The 19,640-nt window shown below is 39.4% G+C and overlaps 1 protein-coding gene across 4 annotated transcripts in view; it reads left to right on the forward strand.

Moving 5' to 3' along the window:
• The first annotated feature begins 10,473 nt into the window (after positions 1-10,473).
• The window catches only part of lnx1 (ligand of numb-protein X 1), a 35,288-nt gene continuing 26,121 nt past the window's right edge, over positions 10,474-19,640 (forward strand). For 3 of the 4 annotated variants that reach the window (XM_085266436.1, XM_085266439.1, XM_085266438.1), the window contains exons 1-2: positions 10,474-10,768; positions 15,628-16,141. In XM_085266436.1, the coding sequence (XP_085122562.1) occupies positions 15,687-16,141 (455 nt within the window). In that variant the 5' untranslated portion in view covers positions 10,474-10,768; positions 15,628-15,686. Of the gene's footprint in view, positions 10,769-14,240; positions 14,785-15,627; positions 16,142-19,640 lie in introns of those variants that run through there. The other variant, XM_085266437.1, reaches the window with a different exon arrangement.

Consider the following 19,640-nt stretch of genomic DNA (forward strand, 5'->3'; position numbering starts at 1 on the left):
CTAGTTCATGTCACTTAGTTTCTTGAATCCAGTTTATTTCTAGTTTCCATGCTCGAGGTTTTGGTTTGGGTTTGTGAGTTAATTTCATGGAAAATTCTCCTAGCAATAAAGGCTGCCGCTTTAAGTTAATCCTTCTGTCTCTGAGTCCTGTGTTTGGGTCCTACATTCTGCCTGCCACACAGCACACCATGACACAGCCAGCTGATGAATCAGCCAGTTGCCTTCTATTAATTCATTTGAAAAATCTCATGCACTGTTTAAGTTGCTTTTGCCTGTTCAGATTTGCTGTGCACTTGCAGGGTTGCTCTGAATCCACCTTCACCTCAGCTCCACCTTTTCACACTCTATCTGACAAAATCAATGTCAAATGTGTTGTCATTGATGCTTATTCTCTTCTAAACGGAGGTCTTGGCACTGCTCACCCTACTGTTAGCTTTTCACATATGCGAACAGAAGGGCACGGAGGTGTTTTCTCACACAACAGAGACAAACCATCAGGCATAAATTACTGCATTTTAAACTGATACACTTTTATTGTGGTCCTGACTGAAGTAGAGCCTAAATCTGGGAAATTATTGCAAAATCAAGTTTAGTACTTATTCAGTATCCAATTTAGTTTTCCTATATTAGTATTTCTGCTGTAGGAATACAGATGCTACTGTATACAAGCTGTCTTTTATGTATTTTTATGTCTACAGTGTTTCTTCAACATGTGCTTTGTCAGGGTCTGTGCAGAGTAGTATAGCTATGCCCTGAGGCTGAATGAGAGCCATCAAGATGCTTCACATCAATGACTCAGTTTCCCACTGGTAGCTGGCTTAAGAGCAGAGCAGCTGCTGTGACTGGCACACGAAGGACAATGGCCAGAGAAATATATAAGACTCGGATAGACATCACAGGAGACAAGGCGGTGTGCTGTGAAAATCAATACAAGCCTGAAATACTGCATAGAGAGAGCCATGGACATGCAAAGCAACTAGTCAGTAAACAACAAAAGAATCCAAAGAACTGATCTGCATCTTGGGAGATTGTAATAAGAAGGATGAAAGCAAAAGAAAAAGAAATATCATAAAGTCATAAATGGGTGGTAGGACTGCCAAAAAGAACAAATACACTGTTCTGGTAAGAATATAACTTTGTGCTAATAGGATTTGGTGCAGTATTTTCCTGCCAAGATTACACATCTCATTTGGAATACATGAACATTTTTATCAACAAATAAACATGTTGAGTTTCACTGTACTAATAAGATTTTAGAGCCCCGATGGAAGTTAGCGCCTGCAAAGATCTGAGGCTTTTTGGCCGTTCAGCTAAGTGATCACAGTAGGGTAGAGAGAGAGGAGGAGAGATTTCTGAATATTTATAAAGCCTAATTCATTCCACGTTCAACACTTCTTCCCAAAAGGAATGTTTGCTTTCAGAAACACTGAACAAAAACAGGCCCTAAGCCGGCATCATCTCACATAAGCTTTTGCACCTGGATTTCTGCATCATCCTTTATCTTCACTGACTGTGTGCTGGTATCATGCTCATGTATGTGGATACAGGGTTACATGGCAGCTGAGTAAAGTGACTGTCTAATAAAAGGATGAGAGGATTACATTACAGTCATGATGAATGACTCCCGTCTGTTCATATTCTTGTAAGTCCTGGTCATCTGGACTGTTGCATCATAAGCCCAATTTAATCACTCCAAAATACTACGAAACGATTGGAGGAAGACCAACACTGTCCTAACGGGCCCCTGTTAATAATATGCTGCAACTGACACAACTTTTACATAACCATTACTAACATTATGAAAGATATCTGAAATGAGAATTGGAGGGACTCAAATAACAATTTTAAGAAGAGGGTTTTCTTGATAGGACAAGATGTTAAGTTAAAGCAGCGAAAGCCTTTCTACACAAACCACAACATAAATGTCATGCAAAGTTAGACTGTGGTTCGTCACTACTTGCCATCTATTCTCAGTTGGGTGAAATGTGTCTTTACACATCTCTTCAGAAGCAAGGAGGTCCTGCTGAGAGCCTGAAGGCTTGTCAGGGGCTGGGGTATGGCCAGGTATGCAGGGATTTAACAACTGGTGTGATTTATCCTTGCAGCTTACAGTACCTGCAGCTGTTAAAACCTGCTAGTACCCAAAATTGATCATTCACTCTTTCCTGCAACCTTCTCCATTTTTTGTAGTGTATTCTCTTTATTTTGTCTCACACTAGAGGACATGTTAATCAGCCGTCTCCTGTTACAGAACGTGAAACCAATCAGGCTAATGTGCCGTTAGCGAAGGCAACTTCTGAGTGACATATGAGGTTGGCGGGGTCGCCGGTAGCCTCTCACACTGGACCAGGATAATGAGACTGTCCCGCTGTCAAGCATCTGTGGCCCTGCTCTAGTTTCCTTCAACACACACTTCAGGCCACACAAACAAACACATACACACACACATTCAGTCTCATTTACACGGTCACATAGAACATTTTATTCATTATGAGTCAGAAACATTAAAATTAATTTTAAAAAAATGAAAGAACTTCAGTAGAGTAGTGTGTGTGCGAGAGAGAGTAAACTGGAGGGGCTGAGAGGCCTTGGTCTGCGTGTATGTGTCTCAATGTGAATGTGTAGTTTTGGCAGCTGAGAGATTAACTGCATTCATCTTCATTTGTTGGCTGGCGTTTGCTGTGTTACCTGCTGGAACAGCAATGCTCTACTTCCCCCTGAGACTCAGACCACCGATGTGATTCTGAAAACTGAAGCAGACATACCGCTCATTTCATATCTCATTTTCTTTCTCCTCTCTCTCTCTTTCCTTGTGTTCTGATTCTGTATTCTGCTTAGCACCCTCCCTGACTGTCCCGCATGTTCAAATGCCTGGCTGAGTCTCACTGTGACATTTGACAAATAGCATAACAATCTGCAGTATCTGTCCTTTGCACTTTGAATGATGATATTCACATCAGCAATCACTTTTTATAGAGCAGCTGTCAAAAATGCACACATACACATGCATGATCTGCAACCGCTGTTGCGCAAGTTTCCTTTTCCTGTGTAAAAACGAGCCTCTTGTGACACTAAACTAATGACTTATTGAATACGTCATTATTTCCCCATATTATATCATCAGGGTTGGGAAAATTAAAATCGACTGCCCTACTTTATCAGCGTGCCTTTTTGTGCAAACGAGTGTAGCAGTAATAAAAGAGAAGTGAAACACTTAGATGAAAATGCTCCAAAACCCATCCTTTCAGATTTCTCAGCTCAGGATTGAAGTGTGTCAGAGGTGGGTGGGATTTAGAAAGGTGGCAGGGAACCAGCAGTGTCAAGGCAGCGACTATAACACACTCCTCTCTGATGTGTGACATGTTAAAGCAAGTATATGTTAACGGGCATTTGTTTGTAGGTGTGTTTGAGTACAGGAGCAGTGAAAAGTCACAATCTATTACCGCTGTGAGTGAAAGATGAGAGAAACAATATCAGACAGGAACACTTGCGTATTTCAGATGCCACCTTGAATTAGGTGGTTGAAGATTACGTGGTGAAATTGAAAGCATTTGCCTCAGAAAATGAATTCATGAGTGAAAAACACAATGGCAGCACTATTTTTCTGAGACTGAATAAAATGAGTAGACATACCGAAGAGAGCAAAACAGCGGGCACAGAAGCAGTCTGAGGGTAAACCATCAGGTAGATGGCAAATTGGAATTGCATGAACAGTGACACTTTCCTTTTTTTCTGCAATATTTGAATGTATGTGTGTGTGTGTGTGTGCCTGCATCGCTGCAAGTGTTTTTCGTTAAAGAATACGACAAACAAAATTTTTTCTAAGACACTCTCTGCCAGACTAGCTTTGTAAGGTGTGCTTAATGATTTTGAAAGGATTAATTTTTCAACCCCAATCATGACCTTTTTCTAAATTTAACCTACAGCTTTTGTTGCCTAAAGCCCTGAAGGAGTATGGCATCTAAAAGTATTCATTCCTCTCACTGTTACTAAATGAGAGTATTCTGAATACTTTGGATTACTTAATATATAATCATGCTTTTTACATCTACATGAGTGTACTGTTGCTGTGTGATTTATTACTATTACTGAAGACTACTCGCCATACCAATACCAACTAGATTTTAAAATCTTAATATAAAATGAGTAACAGTAAGGTGGACATTAGGCAAGGCTGCACTTTTTGCAGCGATCTCGTACAGAAAACTATTCCATGCTTATATAAAACAGGTCCGCAGCTTCTGGCTAATACGTTGGGTTCCGTGTCGGGCTCATAGCTGAAAACTAGCTTTACTTTGTTGTAGAGATGGACCGATCCGATATTACGTATCGGTATCGGTCCGATACTGACCTAAATTACTGGATCGGATATCGGAGAAAAATAAAAAATGTAATCCGATCCATTAAATATCACGAAAGCACCTCACAAAACTTGCAACACGCCGTAACTCGCCTCAGAACGTTAGCACGTTGGAGCAGTATGCATCACGTGATAGAGCGGCTGTGGCATGCGGGACCTGTGGTGGTCTGGATAGCATGTGGAGCTTCGCTAGCAACCCGGCATTTCATCTCCGACAAAGTTATCCCCGAGAGAAGTAAAGCAAGTGTGTAAGTCCATCTCTGAATGTAAAGCATTCCTGCGTTAAGCTTAACAAGCGACTGCCTCTCCTGCTGCTACTTCAATCATGAAACTGCTTATAATGATCAGCTGATCGGCTTTTCTGTCGCGAGTCCGTCTGTCTTGTTTGTTTTTGGCCCACTTTGCACCAGAAAGAGGAAACCAGCGGCTGAACAACAGCAGCACGTTTAAGCTTGATCAGCTGTTGTTAGAATTTATTTATTATTACTTTCTACTCGAGGATCTTTTGGTAACTGAGCAGGGGCGGATCTAGCAAAGTTTAGCCAGGGGGGCCGATAGGGCATTAACAGGGAAAAGGGGGCACAAAGACATACTTTTCTTTCTTATTCTCATTTAAAATGTCTAATAAATAAAAGCTTTTAATAAATAATTATCTGACACCCAAAGTTTTAATTTGATGTAAAATGAATAGAAGTCAATTACTGTATATAGTGACTATTAAGTCTAATATATATACCCTAGTAAGCTATAGCACTTTTTCCTTTGGGAAGGTACCATCTGTGCAGTCTGCAATTTTGTTGAAGAAAGATGTTGAATCTATTTAATATTTCTTGAAAAATAATTGATTTCTGTGCATTTTTTTTCACACTGCATCAAATTAAGGTTGATTACGTCGATTAAGCATCATGAGGTGGCGCGTGAGGGGTGGTTCCCTATTTTTTATTTATTTATTTTTGTTGCTGGGAGTTGGAACCCTATTAGTTAGGTTGCTTAATATTTACGCTAAGTACTCTTTAAAATACCAGAATAGGGAGGATGGTGTAGGTTTAAGTTTATTAGATTGATCAGTATTGCTGAACTATGAAACATTTTTTTTTGCATACAGGTATAACAGAATAGCTTTAGTGTAGTTGTTGTTTTAAACTTGAGTATGAACTTATACAAAATGCAGCAAGATATTTTAAAAAAACAGTTTTGTTGATTAAAAAACACTATATCAGATTCATATCGGTATCGGCAGATATCCAAATTTATGATATCGGTATCGGTATCGGACATAAAAAAGTGGTATCGTGCCATCTCTACTTTGTTGTCTGGGTCAACTTTGCTAGTGAGAGACAGAGAGAGGCGTTGAAAGGGTGCTCCAGTGGGACTTATTGTTTCGGAGGAAAACATGAACACAGTGTACAGTCGAGTCTTAATAGCTTACTTACAACTGGGCTCGTCAGGCACTCTTCTTGGCTGCAGTGGTTATTATTATATTTACATGCTTCCATCTCCCGTTTCTGCCCGATGACAACTCGTACTTTTCCACTTTCCTTTTTCTCCCTCTCTCGCTCACAGACACATAATAACGGGTATGGCAGTCCATTCTCCCTGCAGCACGGACTACACTGCCCATGAGGCTACATTCTTTAGGGCTGTAACACTTTTGTGAATAATTTTTTTAAATATTGCTTCACGTCATTATGCGGGCCGCAAGTAGAGGTGACATGGGCCGCGAGATTGAGACACAGGCATTAGAGCCTCTGTGTGTTTTGTTTGGGTTTCCACCGGCGTGGAAACCAAAAATAGACAGGACATAGCCTTTGAAACAAGGAAATACCGCTGAGTAATCCATTCATTTCAACAAAGTAACTGTATTCTGAATACCACCTTTTTAAACGGTAACTGTAACGGAATACAGTTACTCATATTTTGTATTTTAAATATGTAACAGCGGTACATGTATTCTGTTACTCCCCAACACTGTTTCCCATTTTATATTTATATACTAGCAAATACAGCTAACAAATGATCCCTGGTTAGCTTATCACATAGCACATTCCCAAAGACGTTTACTGGAGCTCACAGTATATTTGGGAGGTTTGGTGAGTCATTTTTTCCTGCTGTACCAGATCTGAAGTTTCACTTACTTGCCAAGTCACAATTCACAACCTGACCACACCCGTAAACAAATCTGTATTCGTGAATGCCGCTGGGAAGTCATCCTGTAGTTTCACTGGGAAGTGTAAATCCATTTCACATGACTTCACCTTGTTTTTGCAGTAGCTACAGGGATGCCACTGGGATTTTAGTTGGACTTCTGATTTTGAACTTTATTTGTGCTTAAAACTTTGTATTAAAAATGTCCCTCATGTTTTTATATATAGTAGTAACCAGAGATGGGTAATCTGTTTACTTTTTTCAAGTAACGACTAAAGTAAGGGATTACTATTGCAAAAACGGTAATTAGATTACTGTTACTTTCCCGTAGTAACGCTGCGTTACTGCGTTACTAAAACCGTGATTTTTTGCCAGAATGTCTCACGACAGTGACGTAAGCGAGTGCGCCGTTAGTGACAACAGCTGTGTGCAGAGCAACAATGGATAATATATCGAGTGCGGGAGAGAGTATGAGCGTGCAGCGTTTAAAGCGTGGAAGTACTGACCTTACTTTGAGTTTGATTCCATAAAAAGTGACAAAAACATTAGTGTCCATCGTGCGTGGGAAGAAAACTTCTTTTTACAGCGAAAAAAACCCCTAAACTTCCAAGCAAGCACCGAGTGTGCAACGACGCAATGGGAAATTCACAGAGAAACTCGCGGATTCTTCCACTGACCGCTGCGGCACACCTGCACCAGGGTAAACCTCCGCCTACCCTAGTCCTGCTTTACAGGTGAAAATAGAGCAAAAGGACCGCTGAGTCTTTGACTTTATTTATTTTCTGCTGTGTTTTACTTGCATCTATTTGAAAGAGTGAGTGTAAACACAAAAAATATTTTATTTTATGTGCTGGAATGTGTAGAAAATAGGTTTATATGTTAAACTAATTTATTCAACTCAGAGAATGTTGCATATAATTAAATTTTTGCTTGATGCATAAAGTTAAAAGATTAAAACTGATAAAACAAGTTAAAAAAAAGAGACTTTTCCATTTGATTACATTTTGTATGATGGATTATGTAGAAAAAGTCGAATTGGGCTGAAAGATCTATCGCTTTATCACCTATTCAGGTTGTAAATCGTGTTTTTAAAAAGTAACTAAGTAACTAAGTAATTAATTACTTTTGAAAATAAGTAATCAGTAAAGTAACGGGATTACTTTTTTGGGGAAGTAATCAGTAATTAGTTACTGATTACTTTTTTTTTTCAAGTAACTTGACCAACACTGGTAGTAACAGCAGATGGGTTTTAATATATCTTGTGCGGTTTATATTTATACTAGATACTATTTATCTTTCATAACTGCATATTATAATCTCATAGCTCTCTACCTTTTTTATTTATTATATCTACATCTTTTATATTTATTTTAATTGCACATCATGGCTCGTTTCAATCCTGTTTATGCCCTGTGCATATTGCAGAACTGACAATGAAGTTGACTTGAACTTTGATTTGTTTTTCTTGAGAGGTTTGCAGTTCTTCCCCCTATTTTGTCCAGCCAAAGCCTGCATGTCTCATATTGCTACAACAAAAATGGTATTTTGGCCACAGAATAACAGAAGATACCAAGTGCAGTAATAGCTAAATGTAACATCTTTATTGTAATATAAATATAAACTTAAAATACATTGAGTTGGTGCTTTAGTGTAAATGTTAAGTGTTTGTTTTTTTGGAACAGGCAAAACGCATGACCTTAAAAAGCCACACAGGCTCTTTTTCTTGGCCTGATACCCAGTGGTATGCTCATGATACCAAAATGCTTGCAACGCCACTGACTCACACCTGCACTCCTACAACGTCTGCGTTGAATAACCACAATAGAAAGACAAGAAGGATGCCATCTCCTTGGTGATGTTGGAGCTGGCTCGGTTGCATCTATTTGATTACTTTCATTCTGTTCTTTCCTGTCTTCATTATTCATGGTAGGCAAGGCATTTGCATTGATACCATGAAATATGGATGCTCTGTGGAAGGAAAAGAGAGACAACCGACCTTTCACTGCCACATGAGAATGGATAAAAAAAGAACTTAATAAAGGCTGTTTCAAATACTGAGTTAAAAGAGAAATAGTCCCTGTCTTTTTTGTCAGCCAGATTTTTTGTGTTGTTTTTTTTTTTTTCTCCATTCGCATCTGCCATCTGAATTCAAATCATTGCACGGTACTTAGAGGAAATATGTCAGAGGAATGTGAAACAGTTAAGCTGTGAAAAAAATGGAGAAAACAGTAAAACTGTTTGGTGTGTGTGTTTCTGAGAGATGGAGAAATAAGAGAAAGGCAGGGAAGTTTGCTAGGAAGAAGGTGGGGATTGGTTTCACCTGCACTACAGTGTTTAGATAAGCTCCAGCAGCAGGGAGCTGAGGAATCAGCAGAAATGAAACAGGATGCAGGTTCAACTCAGCACTTCAAAGAGAACTTAAGAGTTCAAGAAACTTAAAATCTTTGATTCACTGCAGCAATACACACTGTATAATCACTGTATAATTTAGCATAAGGCGAATTTCATGAGCGTTCCTGACTCTTAGTACATCCTGCCATATCATACTGTTTGCCAGAGTCCTGCTGAGAAGAGAAGAGAAGAGAAGAGAAGAGAAGAGAAGAGAAGACTGCACTTATTTAGTTGAGAAACTATTATTCATCCTGTAATTTTACAGTGATTGTGAAAATATAAGACTGGCAAATATCTCTCCGAATCCAAGAACATTTAAGTTCATGTCAACAACAACAACAACAACACATTTGCAGGATTGTGAGCTCCATGTGAACTGCAACTGGAATAAACTATGCTTGAAGGTAAAAATGGACTAAACAAATGCTGCTGATACTGTGAACATGAGAAAGGATTGAACTACTTATCACAATCTTAAAATCGTTAAATAGATTTACTCCTGTTCATTTGTCACCTGGGAATTTGCCTTTATTGCAGTACTGAAATAAAGGATTTCTAGCCTCATGAAAACCAAATATTATACACAGAGACACAGCCTACATTGTACCTTAATTTTACTTACCTGTTTGGTTGACCCAACTGCAACTGTTTTGCTACACTTCAGTCATTTATTTTCTTTTAAGTAGCCCATCTGTTTGTTCTCTTCATGCACTCAAAATAAGCTTCAGATGACGGGGGGAAAAAAAGCTCTGACAGGTACTGCATAATAATATGTTACAAGTGTGTACTGTTTGAGAATATTCTTAATAAACAAGCTAAATGATTCAGCTCTGTCTGCGTCACTGAGTGACTCATAAAGAATTGTCACTTCATGTCTGCAGTTAGTCTGGAGCACCTGTGGCTCACAGTATCTGTGTTTAAAGAGCAGCCTGAGGTAGGAAAAGCAAAGAAGGAAGCCACACGTGAAAACACAAAGGATAACAACTGTTTTGTGCAAAGCTGGAATCACACGCATGGATTTAAAAGCAGCTTTTCTAAAGGAAAGCTTAGACAATGATAAGAAAGAAAGTCACATACAACTAGCAAGTATTCCGATTCCTGTCTTGTAGAAAGGTTTAAATGCTTACTCTACAGTACCTGGCAACATTATAAAAACCTGAGACATGTTGTCATTTACTCAGATTATGGGCTTTCTGCTAAACTACAGAGCACAGTGTTTCTGTTTCAGTAAGTGGTCTACAGAAAATCAATCATGTAGGTGTTTGAAATGCTTAGTGGGTTATTAAATCTTTGCCATGTTATAGAAAGGTCCTGTCTGAACTTGTAGTTTAAGCCACTGGTGGCATTTTGCATGACATTTTAGTTCATTAAAAATATTTTTGTTATTAGCACTAGTCACTTTTGAAGTGTTTCAGTTGCCTTTTACACAAAGTTCAAGGTTTCATTTCCTCTGCCCACACTGTTTTAGAAGAAAATCCAGCTTCTGCTGAACTCCCAGTACAGGTTTGGGCAGTTCTCTTATTTACCTTTTCTCTAACCACGCCTCTATTCTCTGCCCACTTCCTGATCACCTTTGCCTGTCTAGAGGTGAGCAGGTTCTGGGCTCACACAGGAGAAATCCTCTCCGCTTTGGACTCATTCCGTATTTTATAAAATCCAGCAGCAGGATAAAATTTCTCTCTTTCTACATGAAGACTGTCAGCCGGTCTCCGGTTTGCTTGAGTTGGACAAAGTCCTCTTTACGGAGTCATTTAACTCTCCTGTCCTTCCCCTCCACCTCCTCTCTGAATGGTTTAAAGTTACACTGCCTGCCAGACTTTACCTGTTCAGGTGAACTGCACTGCCGAAAGTGAATGCTGCTAATGAAGCCATGTAAGTATAGTTTCCTATTTTACATTTTATTAGAAGCATGTCTGTTATTTATCTTAAATGCTTCACTAAGTTACACAAAACGTCATGCCAGCAGTTATTGCTGCTCCGGTGTTTGCATGGAAAGAATTTGCATTAAATTTGTATTTTATATGTGAGTGTAGAGTATGTCGATTTTCTCTTACCTATGTGCACTGGTGTTAAGTATAGTCTGTGCTGACCCACTCAGCCATTCAGATACAAGTGACGCTTCATGGGGTTTCACATCTGGCTTCAGCTGTTTTCCCAGATTGAGGTGTCAGGTCTGGCTCAGACTCAACGTTCAGATTGCTATGAACTCAGAGAGAGGCCAGAATACACAAACATACCCACGAGCCTAATGCAGAGATTAGTAAAAGGGCAGAAATTATACTAATATTTGATTTGCACATCCCCTGTTTATTCTAAAAGGAACAAAATGCGCTGAAGAAATCAAAAATATTATGCTGTGTTACATTTGGTGTACAGTTCAATGATAGATAGATAGATAGATAGATAGATAGATAGATAGATAGATAGATAGATAGATAGATAGATAGATGGCTGATTGTTGCTGTTTTTCCAATGTTTATCGCTGTGTGATTGCAAAACAGATGTTTGTATGAAAAGAAAAAATGGCTTGTTGGAATTTTTCTGTCTCATGGACATGTCTGAACACAACTGCCTATGCTCTACAACACGTAACTTTTGTGCCTGAGTCCAGCCTGCCTTGTGCTATGTTAAGCTTAGAGTCCTTGATTATTGACCTGTCAGCAGGTTATCTGGTACTATTTAAATATTTTTATGATATGATGACTAACCCATTTGTCAATGAGGAACTTATTGTTTCCACTCTCTAAGTGAGATTTCTCCTAACACGAGTCACAGATCAGTTTATTATCTTCACGGTCTTTAAGCTACACCTGTAACAGGTGTCTTCCTTGTCAATTACAGTAACACGGTGCTTTGATTTGACAGAGAGATCATTATGTTGCAGCATGAACTTGCTTTGCAGACACTCATACTTTGTCTGATTTGTCAGGCTTTGACTTTTACGCTGAGGGTGTGTTTTGTTTGGTCGATACAAATATGGTTTGATGTCTGTGACTAGAAATGAGGAGTGGATTTGTACATAGCAACAAGCTAGCTCAGTGTGGACAATGAGAATGCTGATACAGAAATTACCTTATTAATGGCTTATTCTTCACAATCGTTTGTTAAGAAAAGAAGCTGACTTGGCATGGCCGTGTCTCTTTATTAACTCATCAAGTTATTTCAGATCACAGGAGAGAAACCTGAGAGTGAATAAACAATGGTAGTTAAAGACAATGTGCAAACTGTATGAAAGAAGGCTCACGCTATGCTAAATAAACACCTCTCTTTGCACTCAGTTGCATAAGGCCTAGACAGCCAACAACTGGCATAACTATAGTTCAAAGATGAAAATAAAGACTACCCTGAGTGTTGTATTTACCATGTAAACATCTTTTTTACTTTGTAGTCCAAACTGAAAGCCTTGAGCCTGACAGCCCCACCTTTCTCATTCTCTTTGGATACTAGATGGCCGGTGTAGTCAATAATTAAACGTCAACAATATGTAGTCAAGGTTCAGTCAATTAGCTGTCGTGAATGATTTTGTTGTGAGGAAAGAGCAGCAGTCCCACAGGACTGTTGTGACAAAGTGAACTTATCACTTCAGCGATTAGGAATGATCCAGTATGAGCCAATGCTCCTCAGGCACGGGTGTGTCCACTGAATATGCCTGCATGGAAAAAAAAAAGGTGTGCAAAAGCATGAAATGTCTGCATGTAGATACATGTAGCAGCACTGGGAATATCCCTGCTATTGTGCCATGTTGTATAGATGTTATTTATGCATGTCAGGCTCAACTTCTCCACTGTAAAATTCTTGAGAAAAAAGAACTACACCCAATGGAAGACATCATCGATCTGTTGGAATAACCGAACATAAGATTATCTTTGATTGTAAGTTAGAAGAAATGCAATGATCCCTGTGAGAAATTGTTTTTAAAAGTTCGAAAAATTTGCAGCACAATGACAAACAGCACAAACAGGAATTATATATCTTGATTGACGGTGTCTCTTTGGTCCTGTCTCCCTCCCCTCACCCCCACCCGGTCACGGGAGATGGCTGCCCCTCCCTGAGCCTGTTGCTTCTGGAGATTTCTTTCTGTTAAAATGTAATTTTTCCTTCCCACTCTCACCGCATGTTTGATCATAGGTGGTCATCTGATTGTCTGTGTTTTTGTCACTATTACTGTAGTATTTTTACTTTACAATGTAAAGTTCCTTAAGGCAGCTGTTGTGATTTGACTTGACTGAACAGAACCGATTTCCAGAGAAAGGTAGGGCCTCCCATCTTTGGGTGAAAGTTGTCTTTCCTCTCTCTGGAATATCTTGCGTTTGTTGGAAGATGTTCTTATGCGCAGGACTGAGCCAAGTCAAGATCATGCCAAGATCAGTGACGCATTTGACACAAAAGGAACTCCTTCCTGAGAACCACCAGTGTTGTCCCAGGAGCCGCAGGTAGCTCCTAGTGCTACCTGTTTCTCATGTGGCCCCTTGTGCAATTAAGTTCCCCAGGGGGCCACATGAGAAACTTGGCCTGTTGTTAAGGGCTGCATCAATGGGCTTAACTCATTTCTACTCAATATCAATTTTAGCTCTTGATAAATTTCTTCTGGACATTACAATTTGTGAAATTTTAAACACTTTTTATATTTTATACAAAGTGACAAAGAGCATGTATTGATTTCTTTGGTCAATAATTTAAGTTCAATAATTTAATCCCAGTTGTAATAGACCGTGTACCCTCTTAGATTCACATTAAGGAGAAGATAGGATACAAACGGACATAGATACATAATTACATTTTAAGTTTATTAATGGGTCAATATTGGCTTCTAAAGCCAAAAAACTACATTTCCTTGTGGTATCATTTGAGATTCTCAGTTTCAGCACTTCAACGAGGCTGAAATATTCGTTTGTTAGTATGTATAAGAAAAAACCCCATCAATGTTCATTTGATGAGCCAGAAGTTGGAGCTCTTCTTCTTGTTTGGAATGTTATAAAATCATTATACGCGAGCTCTGTAGTGGTCTAACATATTAGAATTTTCTTTTTGATCCAGCACCCCCCGTGCTACCGAACTCTAGGGTGTGCATGCCAGATTTCATTTTTATTTCTCTGTGCTCTTGCTTTTTCACATCACTGTTTAATACTATTGTTAGTTTGAATCGTTTTTTAACAGCTTTGCGTCAAGTGCGAGAAGAGAACAGACGTAAGCTAAAGAGAATATTAGACAAGCTTTATTTTTTATTTACTTTGACTATGAATCACCATTTTCTTGTTCTCATCACCTACTGACAGGTACTTGGTCTCTTTCCCTCCCCTTTTCTGTCTGTAGCTTTTCCTGTGTAGTGATGAAAGTGCTCTGCTTCATAGACAAAGTCAGACGTTGCCACAGTGTGTGATGAATCAGCTGTGCCACCACAAGTTCTCAGAGGGAAAGTTCATCTTTGTTAAGACTGTTAAGCCTCTACTTATTAGCCTTCCGCTACCCGGCATACCAAAAGACTGTAAGCTTGTGGCTCTCACAACTTGCCACCCAACAATTTCATACTGTAAAAAGAAATTATATTGATTAATTCTGCAGCTTGGTGGTTAATCTGGACATTTGCATGTATTCACAAAGAGGTAGGACAGATTTGTATGTATTACCATATTGGAATCCACATCAAAGTCTATTGTTAGTTATAATTTTTTAGAAATAAATTATTTAGCAGAAGAGCATGGGAATCTGTCCAATTAAAACAGAACTAGGGCTTGGATTACATAAATATTTTGTAGGCTCCAAACACAAGTTTTGTTGTTGTTGTTTTGTTTTTCTAACTTGATCTAGTGTCTCATTAAGCAGCCAACACCCAGCAGTGGGTCCAGAAACAAAGCATGTGGAGAGTCAACAAGATGGCTTATGCCAAGGTGACGTGTGCCTCACTGAGCCCATCTGTTTGTGTCCATGTGCCCAAATAGCATGCCTGTTTTGGGTTTTGGATATGACGCGTTCATTGGCACACTCACAATGTAAACCTGTGTATCAGTAAAGAAAAAAAAAAAGACTTGGCACGTCTAAAATCATGTCACATTGCTGTGGATTAACAGTGATGTATGTTTGTCAGGCTGTACACTGAGCAGGAGGCTGAAGACTTATCTGATTCTATCTGTCTCTGCACTTTCTGCTGACATGAGTAGTATTGATGTTGCTGCATCCACAGAAGAAATCTCACTTGTTCGATCTCTCTTCTCTGTGTCAGTGCAGAAAATCAAACTGAGGAGAAAAGACAGGTTTGGAGGACTGCTGCACACAACATGTTCTGTAGTTGTGTTTGAAAAATATAAAAATAAAAGTGTCCCTGCTCGGCTCCTCCAAGATATCATGAGTATTTTCATAGCAAAAAAAGGATGAGCAAATCGCCCTTTTAGATATATGTCACTCTTTGGACCCAAATAGTGACCCTGAAATTTATAGTACTTCAAAGTGATTTAATTTTGAGCAACTAAAACAGGTAAATGTGGCTTATATAGTGATGCATCAGTATTACTCATGAAGCAGTTTCATATAATTGCAGTCATTTAATTCAGTTCAGTTGTATTTATATAGTGCCAAATCACAACAACAGTTACTTGTTGTTAGGTAAATACTCTACAGAAATGTGAAAATACCCTACAAGCATTGCTGGTAACACTTTTGCACTTGACTTTTGAATACAGACTATATTTTTTTTACATTTTTGTCTGTTTGCATTATATTTATCTTCCCCACAGCTCTCCTTTGCTAATGACCTCCTTACCAGCTCTAACATGGCATCCCAAGTGTTCTCCAAATGAGTATCCAGGAGCAGAGTACATACCCTGAAGTTGCCACGGCAATGGCTGAAGCATCAGCTCCACCTCTTTCCCCTTCAGACTATGGATCATTGTCTCCGACTCCTGAACTGTGCGCATCATGTGGCCACAGTCATCAGTTGGAAGAGAACCATGAGTACCTTTACAAGGATGAAGTGGACGATGACCTCATCTGTCACATCTGTCTGCAGCCACTCATCAAGCCTCTGGACACGCCCTGCGGACATACTTATTGCCAAGAGTGTCTCACCAGCTTCCTGCTGGAGAGTGACTTCTGTCCTGTGTGCCGTGAACCCCTCATGCTGCAGACCTGCAGGAAGCCCAGCCTTCTGGTCCACAAGCTGCTGGAGAAGCTGTCCGTGGCTTGTCCCTTCACTGACCATTGCACTGAAACAATGCCCCGTGGTCAACTGGAAGACCACATCAAGTTCAGGTAGGCTGGTAGAAACAGTTTGCACCATTAAATTCCCTGTTTAAAAATGATATTATTAGTATTGCTATTAAAGTAAGCAAGTACTTTAGCTCCTGGTTTTTCCTGTCTTCTATTTGGTTTTGATGTGTCTACTAAACTCTACAATGACCTGAAGTAAGTACACACTCCAAGTCTCCCGCCCTCCTCCTCCTCCCGTCGTCATTAGCCCACAGCTCCAGTCCCAAAGGCTAGAGTTCTTCCAACGAGACTTCCATCTAAACTAGGCCCAGATCCTCTGTTTATAAAAGAAAGCACTTCCTTTTTTCTCAGTCTGGGTCTGTTTTCATTAATGCTCATTAACACTTCCTTAGCCCAAAGGCCGCTGGGATAATTAGTGAATCTTGCCCCACACTACACATAAGCACCAGGAGTATTTCCTATTCATTTGCACTTAAAACTTAGAAAAATCAAATTGCCTAAAACTCCTTAAACTCTAAAAATTTTGTCCCTCCCTGAATCTTATTTCCCATTTCCAAAACATAGACTCGTTTCATCTGTTTATGCTCTTTTTATACCTTCTTTTCTTGCTCATCTTTTCGCCTGTCATTTCTTCCCTAGTCTTTTCCTTCATGTAATGTGAATGTTATAATGAGGTGTGGCTCTCTGAGGCCAGTTCCCAGAAGGATTCAGCTGTAGAGGTGAGAGACTGCTTTCAGAAAGATGACTCTACACACTGTTTGCAGGAATGTAGAATAGTTTCAGTGAAATGCCGATTTAAACATTTCCATCAGGGTCCAGTGGGTACATGGCGTCTTTGAGTTTTTATTGAAAGATGTTGGTTAATATTCTCTATATATTGAATCTATCAAGTATATTTAAATTATAAACTATAGGAAACTAGTAGTCTTGGGTCGGGATTATACTTTTCATCTCCGTAAGTCTGTAAGGACCCAGGTGCACCACTCAAAGACAGAGATAATTTATGAGTCCTTACTAAGACACAGGGTGCATGAGACAAACAGAGTCCAAAAAAACCAAAAACCACACATAGTTCAGGAGATCGACAATGCCTCGGGGCAAAACTCAGGGGCTTTTTCTAGCGGTGGAGACAAAGAGGATCTGGAGGTCAACCGCGATGCTGAAGACGAAGACGGAGCAGACCCTGAGACCGGGTTATCCACAGGCTCTGAACCCCTAGACATGTTATTTTCACAACTGGTGGGCACAGAATCAAAATTAACTGATTTATTACTTGCCAGCTCAGAAACAGAGGACTTTGAACAGAGAGTTCATTATTAGTCAGTTCAGGAGCAATAAACTCATATTTGATAGCGACTGGCTTAGATATACACAAGAAACTAAACAAACTGAATTAACAGTCTTTTGATTTAGCCTGTTTTGTTGCACACTGATCAGTCTTAGGTCCCGTTGTATTGAAAACAGTCTTGTTTCACTGGCTTTATTTGATCCAGACAGAGAAAGTCAGTTTCAATCACCCTCATGTAGTAAGTCCAGTAACCAAGGAATGGTGGATACCAGTCTTTGTAGCCTATAACTAACTGCTCCCTGATATCCTTACACCTTAAAATCATGCCCTCCTTCAACTCATCTAAGGGGTTGAGAGCTACTGGGTCCATAATGGCCGTGTCATTTTGTCACAATTCAGCCTTGTGGCAGGTTCGGCAGGTGCAGCACTTGGAAACAATGAGAATTAACTAAACTCACAACAAGAAACTAGGTGCTAGGAACAGGAAACTAGGAAACTACTAAGGAACCATAGACCTCACAGAAAAAAACAAAACCACACTCCAAGGGAGACTGAGGACATAAATACACAAGGGATAACGAGGGAACAGACCACAGGTAGGAACACAGCTGAAACTAATCTGACTGACGAGGCAGAACACAACACACACAGGATGAGAGACTATCAAAATAAGACAGGAAGTAACAAACACTGAGATTCATGGGCTAGACACTGGGACAGGGGAGAAACAGACATGGACATCAGAATAGGAAAGACATGAACTGACCAGAAATCAAGAATTACAAATACAAGCTCAGAGGCACAGGAAAGAGACATGTTCAGAAACTAGATAACCCAAAACTTATGATAACCTGGAAAACCCAACGTCATTCCTTCAAACTTTTGAAAATAAGTCCAGAACGGAAACTCAAAACCCTGGGTCACATGACACATGTCATCTTTAGACAGTGACTGCGAGCATCTGTGCAAATGTCTATGAGCCTGCTTGTTTTTTATGAACTTGCACTTACATGTGTACAATGTATAAAGTACACAAGCGCTCCGGGCAGCAGATTTAAAGAAGTTTAACAGAAACTATCTCCAGCTGTCTGTTTCCATGTCCGCAAGCAAGTATAATCAACGCCTTCGTGTAATTTTAACAGGACAAAAGTGACACAGGAGGAAATTATATACAAATACTGTAAGTTCTTTTCACCAACTCACTCAGCGGTGAGTTGGAGAGGAGTTCCAAACAGTGAATTTCATCATTTTATCATTTCATTTGCAAAGATATATTTTCTTGCCTGTCAAGCTGTTCCTGTGCATTCCATGTGTAAGCACCTTTATTAATTTTGCTCCCACTCTTCATTTATATCCTTTTGTCCTTCAGATGGTTAAATAGCTAATGTGAGAATAGCACTTTAAAATGTGAGAGTAAATCCACGTTGTTTTGCATGGGTTAGAAACCTAAAAATGCTTTCTGCTGTAGAATCAGTGCCATGGCAGTTTGTTTTATGGCCCTCCAAGTATATAGCAATAAGACAAAACTTAACTATGCTTTAGGATTGGAACAAATTTCCTAAAATTTTATAAAAACTCAAAATGGAATTTGGGGAAATTAAGCCAGTCAAGATGTGCTTTCAGTACCCATTTCATGTGTGTAACGCTGCTCCTCCCTCTGCCTGTATTTTATGTTCTAATGATGGGTGGACTGTTTCTGGCTGTTGCTACCCCAAAATCTGGCAATGTGTCAGGAGTTCTAATGACTTAGACAGCCATGCCATCTGTTCAGAGCTGATTTCATACTAATCTAATCATTTGTGACCTTTATTGGCCTTTGGATAGAGAAAATGCCATCCTGGACACATCTCTGCAATCAAGAATAACATCTCAACTATGTAATCTTCAGTATCTTTTCAGTTTTCTATTACTTTTCCCTGTATGGATATATAGGATATGGCAAAAAAAAAATAGCCTCCTTATGTGATCCCCCAGGTATTTTCTTTTCTTTCTTTTCATTCGCTAGTTTCATGTAGCTATGTGTCTATCTATAATGCACAAAATCTTTTTTTTTCTGCTTTGAAGGTCTCTCATTCTCATGTTTTTCATATTAGCCAATTTACCCAGAGTTCTGTTTTGATGATATTTTGCCTTGAGCATGACAGCATTTTGTTCATCTCCTTTTTCCTTTTATGAAAACTACCTTGTTTTTCAAGTATGCCTCCAATGCCCACTGAGGAGTAGTTCAAAGCTTATGTAAATACATGTGATGCA

The sequence above is a fragment of the Mchenga conophoros genome, linkage group LG23, assembly GCF_057382185.1.
Source record: "Mchenga conophoros isolate Kocher_MC1m ecotype Shallow Benthic linkage group LG23, M_conophoros_male_GT1.1, whole genome shotgun sequence".
NCBI classification, from domain to species: domain Eukaryota; kingdom Metazoa; phylum Chordata; class Actinopteri; order Cichliformes; family Cichlidae; genus Mchenga; species Mchenga conophoros.